General features: G+C 37.6%; 1 protein-coding gene across 1 annotated transcript in view; it reads left to right on the forward strand.

Annotated features, from left to right (window-relative positions):
* The window catches only part of LOC113170362 (nuclear receptor corepressor 1-like), a 31,684-nt gene that overhangs the window by 3,114 nt on the left and 10,990 nt on the right, over positions 1 to 17,580 (forward strand). Inside the window, 13 exon segments of the mRNA XM_026372435.1 lie at positions 173 to 362; positions 2,841 to 2,935; positions 3,798 to 4,005; positions 4,388 to 4,567; positions 5,928 to 6,041; positions 7,599 to 7,655; positions 7,806 to 7,858; positions 8,594 to 8,660; positions 10,534 to 10,706; positions 12,052 to 12,142; positions 13,995 to 14,173; positions 14,327 to 14,381; positions 14,651 to 14,752. Of these exon segments, the coding sequence (XP_026228220.1) occupies positions 252 to 362; positions 2,841 to 2,935; positions 3,798 to 4,005; positions 4,388 to 4,567; positions 5,928 to 6,041; positions 7,599 to 7,655; positions 7,806 to 7,858; positions 8,594 to 8,660; positions 10,534 to 10,706; positions 12,052 to 12,142; positions 13,995 to 14,173; positions 14,327 to 14,381; positions 14,651 to 14,752 (1,485 nt within the window). The 5' untranslated portion in view covers positions 173 to 251.

Genomic DNA, 17,580 nt, shown 5'->3' on the forward strand with positions numbered 1-17,580 from the left:
TTCTATAGACAGACTACAGATAATGTTTGGCATGCCTTGTTGTTTAATCTGTTATGTAGTTCATACTACCTTGAGACGCACTATATGTCATTATGTGTTTGGTAGACAGCACCTGATAACCTCATCTGCGGTCTCTCTTAAAGAATTATTGTGTGTCTTTGTCTTGATTTAGGTGGTTTGTGTCTCCAAACATGGTGTAGCTAAAGTCTCTACTCCGTGAAGCAGTAGCTGCCCGCTAGCACTGAAGCAGGATGTCCAGTAGCTCAGGCTACCCTCCCAGCCAAGGGAGCTTCAGCAGTGAGCAGAGCCGATACCCATCACATTCTGTTCAGTACACCTTCCCTGGCACACGCCACCAACAGGTAAAACCTTATTTCTGCATTGTTGTATTGACCTAACAGACGTGTTTGTTATCCTTCAGTAACAACCTAAGTGAAAATCATGCTGCACAGTGCTGGTTGTGAAAAAGTTGCATACAAACAGATGAAAACACTGCTTGAAATGTGTTGCTGGCATCTAACTGTAGCTACTGTTATATTATAAGTTAATAACAATAACACAGACACGTATTGATCTCGTTTGAACACTAAAACTAGCCAACTAGTGCTAACAGTGAGCAGAGTGGTTACAGCTAACCTGAAAGGGTGGGTAGGACAATGTACTTAGTAGGTGTAGGAGTCCAGAACGCACCATAAATGGCCAATTATGTTTTTTCACAATGCTAGACATCAAACAGTTTAGTATTTAGAAAAAAACACTTGAGAAATAAAGCAAACCTCAATGCTTCTCTACCAGCCAGCATGCAAACACACGTTCACCTTAAACTTTTTGCCTCTGACCATGAGTAACATGGATACCCAACTTTACAAAAATATATATGTAACATCAGAACACAAATTATACGACCCCTTTAACCTCTATCAAAGTGATTGGAAAATAAGTGGTGGTGAAGAACAAAGGCTCTGCTTGATCCAAACCATACAACTTATCTGTGAAGCACAGTGGAGGTAGTGCCATGGCTTAGGTCTGCATGGTTGATCTGGAACAGTCTCAAGAATCTTTATCAATGCAGTAGTTCATGATGATAGCAGCGCAGAAATATTTTGTCTATGAAATTAATCAAAACTAATTGAGAGGAACTTCATTGTGCAGCAGTAATGATCTAAATGACCCTGCCAACTCCACAAAGGTCTTCAGAGGTGGGGGAAAGTGGAAAGTTTAAGACTGACCAAGTCAATCACCAGACCTTAACTAACCCAACATGGAGGAGATATTGAAGGGACAACCCCCCCCAACCAAACAAACAACGACAACAGGCCTGTATTAAAAGCCTGGAGGAGCACTTTTCTTGCCATTCCAACACTGAACTGTAAATACGAGATATTTGCATACGTCATATTTACATAAATCTTTTGGATTGCACTGTGTTGTCAGTTAATCTGATTAGGCAATAATTCTTCATTGACCTCTTCATGACCAATTTGCAGCTTCATGCAGAAAGAGACTCGGAAGTCATGATTCCACCTAACCAGTCATGTTAAGCAGGACTTCAGCCAAGTGGCTCTCAGTTGCCCAAACTCAGCTGCAGATGAGTTTATATGATTTTAGATCAGTTGCAACATAATTTTCACTACTTACATAATCTGCAAATTCTTGTCATATTTTTACCTCAAAGAACACAGTCATATTTTGACTGTATTATCTGTGCAATGGAGGTGTGTTTTCATATTTATGAATTAAACTGTATTTCTGTAGTCATGGTTGTTAGATTTAGTTCAGTCATAATTATTGAGGGCTTAATTCCAGGACAATTTTCAGTTGCATCTTCATTAGATGGTTGTGAATATGTTTTTTTTGGTTCATGTACACCGAGTAGCCACAACAATAAATCCACTCTGTTTTTAATGAGATAGATTTAATGTAGTGGCTGATTGTTTTACTTCTTAGAAATGCACTTTCACAGGAAACTGTGAGTGGGTTCATTTCTTAGCATTTGGATTGTTTGCCTAAATCTGGGACAACGGTAGAGTTTGGAAATATTTCCTGTAACTGATTTTGCTTCTTCAGGTTTGTTTGGAGGCCACTGTGTGCTGATAACATTTATGTGATATTTAGTCAATACTTTTCTGATTAAAACTCTATATTCAAAAAAATGTGTTTTAGTTTGCCAGACAGCAGCACCCGTCCAGCAATTTCATTATGCACTGACTGATGAGATGTTTGATACAGGAATGAAGCTTTGTTGCACTTCTGGGACGGTTCTTATTGCAGTGTACTATTTCATATTTATTTTTGTTTAACCTTTCTGGCAAACTTAGATGTCATATTGGGGTTTTCTGTACGTGTTATGATTATTAAGATACTTTGGCATTTCCATCTTTATTTCCTGATAACTGTGTGAAATGTCATTTGAAATATTTAGTTTTAGTAGTTAGCAATTAGGCCTCCAAATGCTGACATTGTTTCTGTGTCTAAGAGCTGCAGTTGTTGATAGAAATTGTGATTCAATTCATTCAGAAATTTGTCATTTGTTAGGGTTAACCCTTAGTGCCTTAAACCCTCAGGCCACCAGCTTTCTCCTCAGACATTAGTTTATAACAGTGCCCACAGCCAAACACTCACACGGTTGCATAACTTGGAAGAAATAAATCAAAAAGTCAAAAACTATGCTTCAGGTAACTAATATGTGTGAAGCATAACCAAAGCAGTCGGGGCAGACAAATGTATTGATTAAATCTAATGCATATTTATTGCATTAAGTGGGAGACAACCTATTCATTCTGGCGTCACTTTGATCATATTGCTTAATGAAGTTTGTGGCATGTATATCTTACCCTTAGGATTTCACCGTCCCAGACTATCGGACTCATATGCAGGATGCACAAGGTCGGAGGAGGCCATCTTTATTGTCTGAATTCCACCCAGGAACTGAAAGGTAAACTGTTCACCTCCGATATCTGGTTTATTGCCTAAATATCTTACAGATAAGTGCGTCTGTATACATTTTTAAATTCTATCTCATGGTCTGTATTTTATAGATGTGTGATTGCTGAAAGTAATGGGAGTGCTCAAAAAAATTTATTTTGTCATAAACTATAAATGCTACAGTTGTAAAACTTTGTGGAGAGCTGCTCTATGCTGAATTGCTTCACATACTACAAACGTGCCTCTACAGCGCCACCATGTGAACAGTTATTAAAGTTTTCACGTTTTGGCTCGCAACTCCTGAATCATGAGTCGTAGAAGTGAAGACGTTGTTTTTCGGTGTCCCATGGATGCTGCTTCTGAAACTTTTTGTGAATGAGACCGCCCAATTCCGTTTAACTATTTTCCTGTTGAATATTTTTGGGCGGGGTCTTGGGAATTTCAATGCCGTAACTCCACATTACAATTGAAAAGACAAACCAAACTTTGCATCTTGTTGTAGAATACTACTATGTACGCTTCTTGAGTTTTATGCAGCTTAGCCACAAGGGGGGGCACTATAGGAGGGGCTTATGTTTTTATCTTTATCACTCAAAAACTGTAATTTTTACATGTGTGAAATCTTCTTCACTTCTACCATCTGATGACATGTTTATTATACTAAAATATTACAGTTCCCATGCCACCATGTGGCTAGTTGCGGAACTGCAGATGTTAAACTTACGGTTAAACTTAGGGAATAGAAACATCCTGCTGTCAGGAGTAAGTGCAAACCACATTGAAGCCTGAGAAAGCCTGAAAGTTTCGAAAAACTTTAAAACTTTTCGCGATGCCTTCTGATCTGTAGATTTCTCGATTGCTTTTGCCTTCAGACCTCCAGAGCGACGCCATGGTTACGAACAGCAGTTTCACTCTGTCACAACTCAGCCTGAGCATGAGGCCTTGGATGCTAAACGCCCTCGCATGGAGTCTGTTGCGGAGGCCCACATCACCCGCACGCCTCCCACTGCTGGAAGTATTGTCCTGCCTATGCCCCATACAGTGCAGGACAGTCTAAGAGCCACTGTGGAGGTCAAAAAGGTGGGCCTTGTTCTTCTTAACCTGCCACTGAAAATCAAGAACTCAGTCTCAATAGTGTTTTTCTCGTTACGGAAACAATCTTATTTGGTTAATTAAAGTCAAAACAGCTTTCTATAGCTGGGGAATGTTTACAGCACTTGAACTTTTGCATCCAATTCCTTTGCAATGAGAAAGAACTACTTCTATTTAAAATTTATAATGTTGGCACATCTTTTCATATGTACTAGTCGAAACATAATCCCCACCAAAACATTGGACCTTTTCTAACATGCTGCTTTTTAATTCTTGCATAATATAACTGTGACTATTGGACAGAATAATTTATTTTTCTACAAATTTTGTTCTGTTTTTTTTCCAATGACCTTTCATGTGGCTTTGCCAGGAGTCTCAGTTCACAGTCAAAGTGGAGTCCCCGTCCCCAGGACCTACACTACATATGGGGGAGGAGCAGGACACGTCTCCTTCCAAACTATCCAAGGAGGAGCTGATCCAGAGTATGGACCGTGTGGACAGAGAGATTGCGAAAGTGGAGCAGCAGATTTTCAAACTAAAGAAAAAGCAGGTTGGTTATCTAGTGAGACCTTGTGTCTCTGAAGATGTGTCATACTCAGTGGAAACGGTATAATAAAGCATGACACAAGTAACAATTTCATTAGCTGAGGAAGCGACAGTAATTTAAGAGCATTGATGAAGAGGAACATAAATGGCCCACTGCCTTAAGATGTGCAACAATAAACCTTTATAGTAGCAGTAGATTATAAATATCCTGTAGTTGATTTATATTTGGGGTTATAATTACATTTTAAAAGAGCTGACTTGATTGTGGCATTTCCAATTAAGCTTCAGAAGAGACGTACATAAATGTGTAAATGTATCAGTTCCACTTTCAATATGAGTTGAATTCAGTCCAGCAACAATTTAAAATAAAATATTGGTAAGAAGGAAAAAAAACCTACATAGGTGACAGTTACGTAAAGTTAGCCATAGGGGACTCGTAACAGACCATAGGGATGTAACAGTCACAACTGAAATATCAAATTGAAGCAACAAAGGAATAGATGTCTGGGTCAGCCTAATTGACAACGTAGCAAATGTATGTCTCCATAAAATTACACAATCAACATTTTGGAGAGTTTTCTTTCAGTCCTAGAGCTCATTGTGAAGACTCTGGGTTCACTATCTCTGGTGTTTATATGAACAGGATCCGTTCTGTGTTAGCAGTTCATCTAGGCTTTAAGATGCTTTTACAGATTTACTGTTGATTAATAAGCTTGTGCCTGTCATTTACTGTATCTCTTTCCAACAAGGTGCTCTCAAAAACCTAATGTAGTTTGTGGATGGTTTTTCTCGTGCTGTGGATTATTATAATTTTTTGTTTCCATGCCGTTAGATATAAAATAGAATATAAGGTGGCCTATGTCTAGGAGAGAATCCTTGTTTATTTTTCCAGTCTTCCTTTTCTGGAGATTTTAAGGGTTCATTTGTATATTTGAGGTATTTCAGGAAATCCTAATCTTGTTCCTGTAATCTGGTGGTTTGCATAACCTTTAACTTGTAAACATTTACCTACCAAATACTGACAATTTCAGCTTGTCTCTCAGCGTCAGCATGGCCTCAGAGGCAGAAACCTTTAGTTCTCTTGAAAATGTTGTACTTGAACAAGCATGTACAAAATAATCTGGTGCTGCCTGCATGGATCTGAGATATCAGAAGTTAAGATCAGGTCAACCAAGTGTAGATGCATCTGCATTTTCCACTATTTGTTTTGTATGAAAATGTGTAAAGATTAAACTAAAAACAATTTAATTGAGTCATGCAGAGAGGAAATCAGACTGTTTTTTCTTATGCTTTTCCTTTCTGTATTTTGTGTTTTTTATTGTGTGCCACTGGTCCAAATGTTCTGTGTCGGTGTTGTTTCTTAGCAACAGCTGGAAGAAGAAGCAGCAAAGCCTGTGGAGCCAGAAAAGCCAGTGACCCCGCCCCCAGTGGAGCACAAGCACCGCAGCATAGTTCAGATCATCTACGATGAGAACAGGGTAGGTCATTTGCTGCAAACACGAAGACATGCTGACAACCAGCATTAGTTCTCAGTTCTCTTTTTTGGTGGTATTTATGCTTTAAACTCATACAGTTATTTTTTTAGCTATCATCCCTGTACTGCCTTGAAGCAGGAAAAGTTAGTTTTATTTATCCACTGGGTTTGGTTTAGAACCCTAAATTAGGGAGAACACATGTGCATCTGCTGTGTCCTCACAACAGGAGCTGCCCATGACGACCACAGCTAGCCACTAACAGTCTCCTCTCTCAATTCGAGCCATCCTGTGCAAAACTGATGGCTGAACACGTGCTTATAAGCCTGTCAGCTTCTAACTGAATTTCTGTGGTTTGGAGTTTAATTTCACTCCCACATGTCTGTTTGTGCTTTTAAATATTAGCCTGTTTTGATTGTTAGTGGTCAAAATTGAGCCATTTGTTACTACTGCTTCACATTTAAACCTACCACTGGTGAATCTATGGGATATGTAGAGTAGCATTAGGAAACATAGTGTTTTATTTAAGAGTTAGCAATGTCTTAGTCTTCAGTAATAATATGTGAGTCTGTTGTTGTGATATAATAGTTAGTCTACTTGTTGAAGGTAAGAATACATTATAGCTTCTGCAAATAGTCCATTAATGATGGTAGATCTAAATAATGAATTGGCTATTTATAATTACCTATTGCATAATACATTCTTTATAAACATTTAATGGATTCAGGTTAACAAATACATTTTTGAGGTATGAACTCTATTGATTAGACAAAACAATATATAATCACAATAATTATCAGTTGAATCCCTGGAGCACATTTAAAAAAAAACAGCAAGTGTATCTGTATTCCTTCAGACCAATAGGGGAGTGTGTGTATGTTAATGGAGGTCACTGTAGTTCTTGTCTGTTTAGATAATGTTGTGGTACGAGAGTGCTGAGACCTGCCATCCCTCCTAGTCGGCCATTGGTGTAAAGCTGCTCCAGCTCTGTGCACAGCATTTAGTCAGTCTGCCAGGGTTTTCTGTCTCAGTTCGTGAATGTAGCCTTATGAAATGTGAAAGTTAAGGGTTATTCGGTATCTTGTTTTGAATAAACTTACTGTTTTCACTGTAATCATTGTAACCACTCTTAGTTATGCTGCAGTTTGGTCTATTTTTTTCTCTAATCTTTTTTCCCTCCTTTCAGGCAGATGCACCTGCTCGCTTTTCAAATGCATCTAAACATTTTTATACAGTTGCTGTTCTTTTTTGTTTTTTTTTTTGGTCTTGACTATAGGGTGTTCTCTAAATATGTTCACACATGCAACCTTTTCAAATATTTCTACAGAACATATCTTTGTGTGAAGATGTGCTGTACTATGCTTCCATTACCCACTGAACAGCCTGGCAGTGCAGATATAATAATTAACTATCTGAAACTGAGATATCAATTTAATTGCTGCAACAATAAAACGTAACCAGAGATGAAAACTAACTTTGATATAATACTAATCAAAGTTTGCTGTTTCTCTGAACTTTTGATACACCTTCTAATTAAGTTGTCAACTCTTGTCCTTTTTCTAGAAAAAAGCAGAAGAGGCCCATAAAATACTGGAAGGTCTTGGTCCCAAAGTTGAGCTGGTATGCTAATCACTTTCATGAGCTTTTAGAAAGTAATACTTAGCTTATTTGCAAAGTAGATATTATTGCTTATCAAATACCAAAGCTGAATCCAATACCTGTTCTTCACCTGCTTTTTTTTGTTTGTTTTTTTGTTGTTTTTTTTTTAAGCCCTTATATAATCAGCCTTCAGACACAAAAGTGTACCATGACAACATCAAGACGTGAGTATCAGCATTTGTTCCACCAACTAATTTGTTCAACATCTGTTGCCTTTGAAACGTGCAAAACTGACCACAGTTATAGTGCTGATACCATCTCAGCTGAGCTGAGATGATGCTGAGCTCAGCATGATAAACCCAACTGATAATTCTGTCTAATCTGCTGAGTCACCTGATTGAGTTGCCCTACTGACACCAAGGAGAGTGATTGAGATAGTAAGTGGAAGAACATACGTGTGTCAGCAGATGTTTTGAAAGGGACTGAAGGCCACGCTGTCTAGGATAAAATCCTTATCACTGTGTATTATGAGAGCGGCGCATCTGGCTCAGTATTTTATCAAGACAGACGCTACCTCTGTTTGAGTCTACTGTATGGGTCACACTCTCAGGGTCAGTGCTCTCCCTATTCCCTCCCCAGAGCCTTCATCATGAGAAGAGTTCCAAGTATTTTGTACCTGCCACATTGCAAATAAACAATATATTCATGATATGTTTTGCTTCTGGTGTTGGAAAATAAATCGAGGCCAAGCCCCAAATAATTTTCTGATTTACAAAGCTATTTCTGTACTTTTTGTATCTATGTGCTGACTAGATTCTATCTGTTGAAATAATAGGTTCCTAGGGACATTACATTGTTGTATCGTGCAGTTTTGTTAAATATTTTGTAAATACCACATTAATTTTGCTAATGAACAAAGTAATGTCTTAATTTACTGAACAGTTGTTGTTCTATTTCAGCAACCAAATCATGAGGAAGAAGCTGATTTTGTTTTTCAAGAGGAGGAACCACGCGCGTAAACAAAGAGTAAGTGTCCCTGTTGTAAGGAGTGCATTGAGGAAGTTCCAGGACTGCACCACCCATTTCCATGGTCACTTTAATAGTCAAGTCATACCTGAGTGTTTGCACTCAAAAGACAGACAAAGACACAAGATCAGTCCATATTCTGACTAGAAGAGATGTAGGTGGATATGAGTAATATGGTACACAGTAAATACTGGAGCTCAGTGAAAATGTAATACTGGTTGTATGTATTTCGTATTCTTATGGTGTGAAATCTAGAACTCGTAGATTACAGTGAAACTAACTGCTAGCAATACAATACAGATATGCTAGCAATTTTGTTAGGCTGTACTTGTGCACAGCTACACTTTGGCCCAAATGCTAATAATGTCAGCATGCTAACAGTGATAATGATAACATACTAGTGTTTAACAGATACATTGTTGTTCAACATAACAGGAGCTAAATAACACAGAGGCTGATGGCAGTGTAATTAGTTTGACAAATATATTAAAGTCTGTAAAACTAATTACAAAAGTCTCAATTGTCAGCCTTCTGGGGGCGCTAGAGGAAACAACAGAAGTCATTATGATTGGAGCTATGAGTGTTGGTAGAAAATCATGGCAATCTGTCCAATAATTGTTGAGGTATTACAGTGTCAACTTAAGTAATGGACTGCCTTGTCCATTACTTGAGTTGACACTGTAATACAACATTAATATCCTTTGAGACATATGGCTAGCATGGCTCATTAAAGCGATGTTGTTTTCATAGTATGAGAAACACCTTGGCTTTCTTTATTTGTTGATAATATTGTACAGTAATTTAATACTGCAATATTTCTTATAATGAGTGATCAGCGATTTAAATATTTCAGAAACACCCCATGCGGAAAATTCTTCTTTTGTGTTGTAATAGTTCAGTGAGTCCCACCTTTCTCAGACTGTTCCCTGTGGGTCAGGCAGACCTTTTGGACTCCAAACAATGACAAATGGCTACATGCCAAGAGGAAGGTGAATTGTTTCTCTCTTGCTGCAGAGAGTGGAAACAAGGCTGTATTGTTCTCCCAATAGAGGAGTCTTTCCATATCATCATTAAACATTTAACTGTTACACCTCTGAAAATCTGATGTGAATTTTCATTATGATTGTGTTAATTTTGTTTTGAAAATTAGTGTTAAATTGGTAATTATAATCTAGCAGACCAGTTATGAATGAATGAATGAATGAATGAATGAATATATATATATATATATATATATATATATATATATATATATATATATATATATATATATATATATATATATATAATAAGGAAATATTACAAGTTTACGTATGTGCCAAAAAGTAAGCTTTTGTGACAAAATGGCAGTGAGTTTTAGAAAAGTGTTTGTAAACAGAACAGTGGAATTGGAACAAACTTTGCCTGTGCTAGCACACAGAGTTAGGCAATGTGAATGAGATGCAAACCCACAATGAACACAGCCAGTTCTCGAGCAGCATGTACTCTCTCAACTGGTCTGCTCTCAAGTTTCTGCAGCTTGTCTGTGTTTACCTTTGTTTGTGTTCGCTTTAAAAGAAAGTTCTTCAGAAAATGTTGCTATTGTTAGTCATCTTTTTTGGAAGTCAAAATAGTTTTTATTTAGCTTAGAGAATACACAACATAAGATTTCAGTGTCCTTTTAATCTGGACCGTCAGTAGATTAATAAGCCAATGTAGAAGCAGCAGATGAATTTTGAGGACTGAAAATATCAACACCCTCACAATATCCAAAATAATTTTCATATGGATTCTTCCACCTTACAGTACTGGCAAAAAGTTTCTTTGAGCCTTATTGTAGAGATGGACACCTACGCCTGATAAAGTTATGCATTTTTCTGTGGTTTCTTCACAGGAACAGAAGATCTGCCAGCGCTACGATCAGCTCATGGAAGCGTGGGAGAAGAAGGTAGAACGAATGGAAAACAACCCTAGACGTAAAGCCAAGGAGAGCCGAACACGGGAGTACTATGAAAGGCAATTCCCTGAGATCCGCAAGCAGAGAGAGCAGCAGGAACGCTTCCAGAGGTAACAGTCTTCACTTTTGAAGGTTCAGCACAGTGATGTACTCTATTTTCAGTACAATATACAGTTGGCTGTGATCGGTTCATTGTTCTGAAGCACACTGATACAATTTACAAATTTGTTTTACAGTCCTTACCCTGTGTTTAATGTTTGTGTGTTTGTTTACACTGGAAATGAACTTTTCATACTGACTATGGCTGCAAATGACTATTATCTGTTTATGTGCAAATTATTTTCTCAGTTTTGTTTTTGTTTTTTGAAAATTGAATTGTGTGCGTTTCCCATTTGAATTTCACAGAGCAAAGTTTGCATGTTAAAAGACAAAACGAAATCAGTCCTTTTATTTTATTAATTTATAGGTACATCTCAAATGCAGACTGAAAGGGGGATGTTGTAAGCTGTATGGTGTTTTATTTGCTTTATAGGGTGCTGCACGACTTACACTTCAAGAAAGCAGTATCTCTGATGAATCTATGTCTTGGTTACTGAAACAATGTATATGTATCTCGGTATAGTTTCAGAGAAAAATGGTGAGATATCTCTTGTGGCTTTAAAGCCCAGCATTTGTTCTGTTTAATACAAATAATGTAACTGGAAACTGGCTTTAGAAGAGAAAATTTTATGATGGAATATATATCCTTTAGTGGCCCTAGTGGCCTTTATTTCAGCACTTGATTCTACCATCACTGCACAGGATTTAGTAAACTTTTTTTTTTTTTGTGATATAAGGAAGTGATGCATCCACTGTATCAGCAACTGAGCAACTATAGTGAAATCATACGGACCCGCATTCTTTTAATAAAATAATGTTATCAAGAGCTGCACCTACCCAGAGGTTAAAGTAGTTTCCTCCATTTTTAGGATGTCTGTTCGACTATCACCTAAATCGAGGACACTAGGTGGTGTGCAGTGGCCTACTTTTGGCAGAGCACTGGCTGCCTGTGTGGCTCTGGAAAGGGTAGGAGACAGGGTCAGGGTCCAGCGTCTGGTTGTTCCTGGCGCTGATGCTTTGTTCTTTCATTGAAATTTCCCAAATAAGATTTTGCATGTCACCACTGTTTATGCAGGCTGCTAGACCGTTAAGGAGGAAGCAAGTAATAACTGGTCAGAGAAACCTTTTTTCATTTATAATGGGTACAATGATTCTGTTTATGTTGTTGCTCATGTTAACAATTTGACTTGGTTTTGATTGGAAAAGACTGTGAACATGGAAAGAGAGCCTGGAAAATGTATTTTCTTGAAAAGGAATGGAACATAGTTGATGTGACAGCAAACTAATTTAATATAACATTTAAATAAATTTGTAACATTTAACATTGGTAATACAATATGTCCCTGCTTTCCACAGGGTGGGACAAAGAGGAACGGGCCTTTCTGCAACAATTGCAAGAAGTGAGCATGAGATTTCTGAAATCATCGACGGCCTCTCTGAGCAAGAGGTGGGTTTTTTTTTAAATATACATTATTACCGTGTAAATGCTAAACTGCACACCTAGATGATAACTGCTCAAAAAAGATGTCAGTGTTTTCAAAAAGGTGAAATTTGCAGCTTGCAGGCAGCATTATTTATTAGCGCGAACAAAATGAAGGGCATTATTCATTTTTATATCGAAGTAGCATTACTAGTAATACAGGCACTGAAGTCGCTTCTTTTTTAGGTACTAGAATGGGGCTGACATGCTGCAATGAGAGCACTTGGCGTTGGGCTTGGGCTTGAGCTTATATTGTTGTGTGAGCTGGGGAACTTAAATGTGTCATAAGTCATTGTGTTGCAATATCATTGATATTGTGAAATAACACTTTATTATGTAAAAATTGTACAGTATGATATGACATCTCTACAGCATTCAGATCACTTCACCTTTTTGCACTTAATTGTGTTCTGGTTTTAATTTAGAATGGATGAAACTTGATGAAACTGCTCTCCATAACTAAGTTTTGATATTAATAAATAATAATTAAAAATTTAAAGCTCAAATCTCTCCTTCACAAAAAATTAAAAGCTTCAATCTCTTATTCACAAAAGCAGAAAGCACAGCTTCAAGTCCTCTTGTGTGAGTTTTGATTGGCTCATGACTGGATGTGCCATTCATTAGGCTGCATTCATCCTTCAAGTCTGAGCAGTCTCCCAGTCCCTGCTGGTGAGAAGCCCCTTGATAGCATGATGCTGCCACCACTGTACTACACCATATGAATGATGTTGGCAAGTAATCAGCAAGACCTTGTGTTCACTAGACATGGCTCTTGGGGTTCTGAGCAGAGATTAGTTTTTGTCTTGTCAAACCAGAAGATCTTTTTCCTCATGCTGAGTCTTTTTAAATGTAATTTAAAATGTAAAAAGCTGTTTCATGCGTTTTAGGCCTGATTGACAGGGTGCTGCTAAAATTGTCCTTTCATTGGATACTACCATATTGATTTCTAAACTTCTGTTACGTGCCATCCAAACAAAAAAGCTTCGAAAAGCGGAGCCAGTGACAACTGCTAATCATTTTCAATAGACCTGGCTTTACAGGCCTGTACCCTCCACTGAGTTTAAGTGCAAATGAATGCAGCACGAAGCACCATCATCCCTTTTCGGTGTCTTGTCTTCAGAAAGCGAAGCATAAAGTTGATTACCATCCAGTGTAAATGTTTAAAGACTAAACGAGTAAATGGAGTAAAAGCTGATTATCAGTCTCAGCTTCATAGTTGTTTTCAGAAAAACAGAAAAACAGAAAAACAAGAATGACTTGTAAAAACGTTGTTGTTGTTGGTGTTTGGTATGTCTACTTGCATTCATGTGTGTATGCACCTGACCACAGTTTGAAGTGAAGTAGCAAAACGTCTGTATACTTTGGGACAAAATGCCACAATTTAATGTCTGAATTTAAACAAAAAAACAACTAAACATTTTTTCACCTAGTCATTATGGATTATTGAGTGTTGTATGAAAATTAAATTAGTTTCAGTTACATTGCACTTAAGTTTTAAAAAAATCGATGAGAGCTGGATACTTTCTGGACCAAGAGTACATATCAGTTGGCTTTAAGTACAGACTACAGTCAGTAACATTTAGTTTAAATGACTGCAAGAAGTACTGCAAAGAACTGCAGCCGTGTTATGTATTTGTACGCTGTTACTGGTAAAATAGACTGATCATCACCTACATTTGTTTAAATAATCTGTAACCTCCCGGTGTTTCAAAGCAGATTGATCAGAGGGCCATACTAAATATGTTTGGTTGTTTTTTTAACAAGGAGATTGTTCACTTTTGGAGTAACTGTGGTCACTTTCCTGGTTTATGTTTTACAGAACAATGAGAAACAGATGAGACAGCTGTCAGTCATCCCTCCCATGATGTACGACTCCGAGCAGCGGCGAGTGAAGTTTATCAACATGAATGGCCTGATGGATGACCCAATGAAGGTGTACAAAGCCCGGCAGTTCATGAATGTTTGGACTGAACATGAGAAGGAGATCTTTAAGGAGAAGTGAGTAGATTTGACCCTGTTGGCAAAACATTTTGTCTCAGACATAGATTACCCTCTAAGTCAACTGGTATGAGATTTGGACTTTAATACCAACTCATGAAAGTATGAACTGATATATTTAACATGTGAATAACAGCTAGCATATCTTTGTAGGTTTGTCCAGCACCCCAAGAACTTTGGCCTGATTGCCTCCTACCTAGAGAGAAAGGTAAACTACTGCTTGTATTTTGTCACTTTTACAAGAATAAACCACAATATTTAATGTTGTTTATGTTGTCTTTGTGATACATGAATGATCCCTGTTCCAAAGCCAGAAACACAAAATTCTGTTGGACCTCAGATTTTAAACCAATGAGTCCAGAAGGTTAAAATAAAGTATTTAGCTTTAATTATTTATGAATTTATTTTATTCTCTTTTAGAACTGCTCATTCTGTTGTGTACAAGGTTTTAATGTATGTTGTAATTTCTTATTTCAGTGTGTTGCTGACTGTGTCCTATACTACTACTTAACGAAGAAAAACCACAACTATAAGACGTTAGTGAGGCGCAACTATGGAAGAAGACGAGGAAGGAACCAGGTAGATCATTAAACTTTATTTGTGCCTAGTGTGGTTGACAAGATGATGTCTTTCTGACAATCCACTGCTCTTGAATATTATATGAAATTAGGTTATTTGAAAGAATAAAAATCATTAAAGCATTAAAGACAATAGGCATAAGTTTAAATATATATATTTAAATATAGAAAAGCAATACAGTAGCATCTACGTTGCTGTTCATTTTCATAGGTCAGAATGCACCAGCCCCCAAAGCACCTGGTGGTTTTAATGTTGTGGTGTGAAAAAAGTGAAATAATTCAATATATTTATTGACCAGTGTAGAAAGAGTTAAATTGACTTGAGATATGTCTGTCTGCTTAATCTTATTGCTATGTCTGCTGCATGTATCTGCACAAAGATGTATTTGTCACAGTATCAAGATAGACAAGCTGGAGTTGCCTCTTCATTCAAAGCCTCAGAGTGCAATCACTGTCAAACTTGGAATGTGAGCTAACATGCCAAAGTACAAAGTGGTCGTTTTGAAGATATGTTGTTGTAGACAGATTGTTGTTTAAGCCTTTTTATAGTTGTTGTCTCAGTACAAAAATCCAATTCGAGAACATGCACCACCTCCCAATCCTGTGTTGGGGGACATTACTTTTTTTCTTACTTTTTTTTTTTTCACTCATTCTGGTGGATGTTTTCTCCTTACTGGGTTTTTCCACACTTTAATGATGCCATAGTTCTTGTACAGAACATTCTGTCTCTCTGTTGAGTACATCTACTATGTAACACAATAGTCTGTTTCTAGACCATTTCTTTATATTAAATCATAATAACTTGTTACATCTTATATACAAAGATGGTTGTTCAGATTTTAGCAAGTGACAAGTGTACAATTTCTTCATGGATGACCTGTAGTTAGTCTTTTAGCTTTTGCACTTGTGTGGGTCAAATGAAAGTTGTTTTTGCTGAATTAAAAAGACTGTGTGCGTTTGATACCATCAGTACCTCAGTAGAATCATGTGAACATGAGGTCCAGCATACATTTGATATTTAATATCACCCTCTTGAACAATGTTGACTTTTATGTTAAAGTGGGGGAAAGATGGTCTCTATCATGATTTTAAGATGGAGGTCAGTTGTTTTTCCAAACCATCTTGTGGTTGTTGAGAATGTCGTAAAATGTTTCTTCCTTTGCCATTAGCAAATTTCCCTAGTGAGGGACGGATAAAGGTTTATCTTATTTGCAATAATGCACATCGCGATGTAGTGGATTTCCAAGCTAGTGGTATGACTTAACAACTGCAGTTTGAGTGAGTCATTAGAGAGGGATGAAAGAGGACAGAGTGAATACAAGCAGGCAGGAGAAGTGGAATGTCGGGTGAGTGAAAAAATGCTCAGCCAGACAGAGTCAGCACTGGCAGCTTGTCTGCTTGAATGTTTGCTGTTTTTTTTTTTTTTTTTTTTTTTTTTTCTTCATTATTTTTTTCTCCATTTTCCAATTCCTCTTTCTTCTGTTACTCAGAGAGAGAGAAAGGAAAGAGAGAGCATGACAGAGAGAAAAAGTCACCCCTCTCTGAAAGGGCTGAGTTGGTACAGCCCAGCCATCTGACAGGCCCAAAAAACTCACTGTGCTGCTGTGAGTGCCAATCAAAGAGAAGTGCACGGCAGGGATTACCTTGAGTGACCCTGCATAGATTAGTACGTGCATGTGAGATGGACAATTCTTTGGGCGGCTTAAGCGGCCTGATGACACGTTTTCCTGGAATATGTGCAGCGGTGCTGTGGCCCGGCAGCCCTTCTAAGGAGCTCTGCTATGGTGCTGTCCTGCCCCTCTACTGCTATCGTTACCACCGCTATGGAAGTACTGGAGGGTAAACTCACATGTGCAACACCAGCAAGCTGTGGCTCACAGCAGAGCAAAAGGGTTTTTATGACCAGCAAATGAAATTGCAGGTATGTCACTAGATTTGAAGCCAATACTTTTGCTTTTATATAGTTCCACACTTTTTTTTTATTTTTGTTTTTTCTGTGTTGTATTTTCTGTTGCTTTTTGCTGGAGAAGTTTATTTGTGAGGCTGCTAAGCTGTCAAACTAGGCTATTTTAGGGTAGTTTTACTAGGACATTTGCAGACATGTTTTAGTTTGACAGTCAATCCAAGACAGTGTAGCCATGCATTTACATATGTAGTTACACTATGGAGTATAAACCTTTTTAGTGTAAGAAAATCTGGAAATTGGTTTTAATATTGTATTTTATAAAGCCAAGTATATTAGGAGCTAGGCGCATTGACAGCTTTATAACATTTGAAAAAAGGTCTTCAAAAATTTAAGCATTTGTCCCCCATGTCAACTGATCCTTACTGATCTTTGTAAATTCGAGTCCACTTTTATACACAGAAAAGACATTAAACACTAGTACTCACAGAACACACGCTCCAGTAGGTCTTTGTGGGCAACACCCCACTGTCTCTGCAACAATTTTATTTGTTATCATTAGAAGTAGAGCTTGGACTTAACTCCTGGTTGTGTCTGAGGGCATTCTTGCTCATGCTGGTCTGCTCTGACAAAAAACTGCATCCCACTACTGTATATCTGTCAGCTACTAGCTCCACCCATAAACAGCAAAAGTCTTAACAATTTATCTGTATCGTATATTGTAATGTTTGCATGGGACTGCAGATTTAATGAAGACCAAAAGCAATTCAATTCAACCATTCAGTGTGATATTTCATAACTTTCTATTTCATGACCTTAATAATTAGTAGCTGTCTTTATATAATATTTATATACATTAGAACTAAAGAATGTGTACTCCATTAGTGATTATGCTACAATGTATTTGTATAGCTATCAGTCTATAT

The sequence above is a fragment of the Anabas testudineus genome, chromosome 14 (genome assembly GCF_900324465.2).
Source record: "Anabas testudineus chromosome 14, fAnaTes1.2, whole genome shotgun sequence".
Lineage (NCBI taxonomy): Eukaryota > Metazoa > Chordata > Actinopteri > Anabantiformes > Anabantidae > Anabas > Anabas testudineus.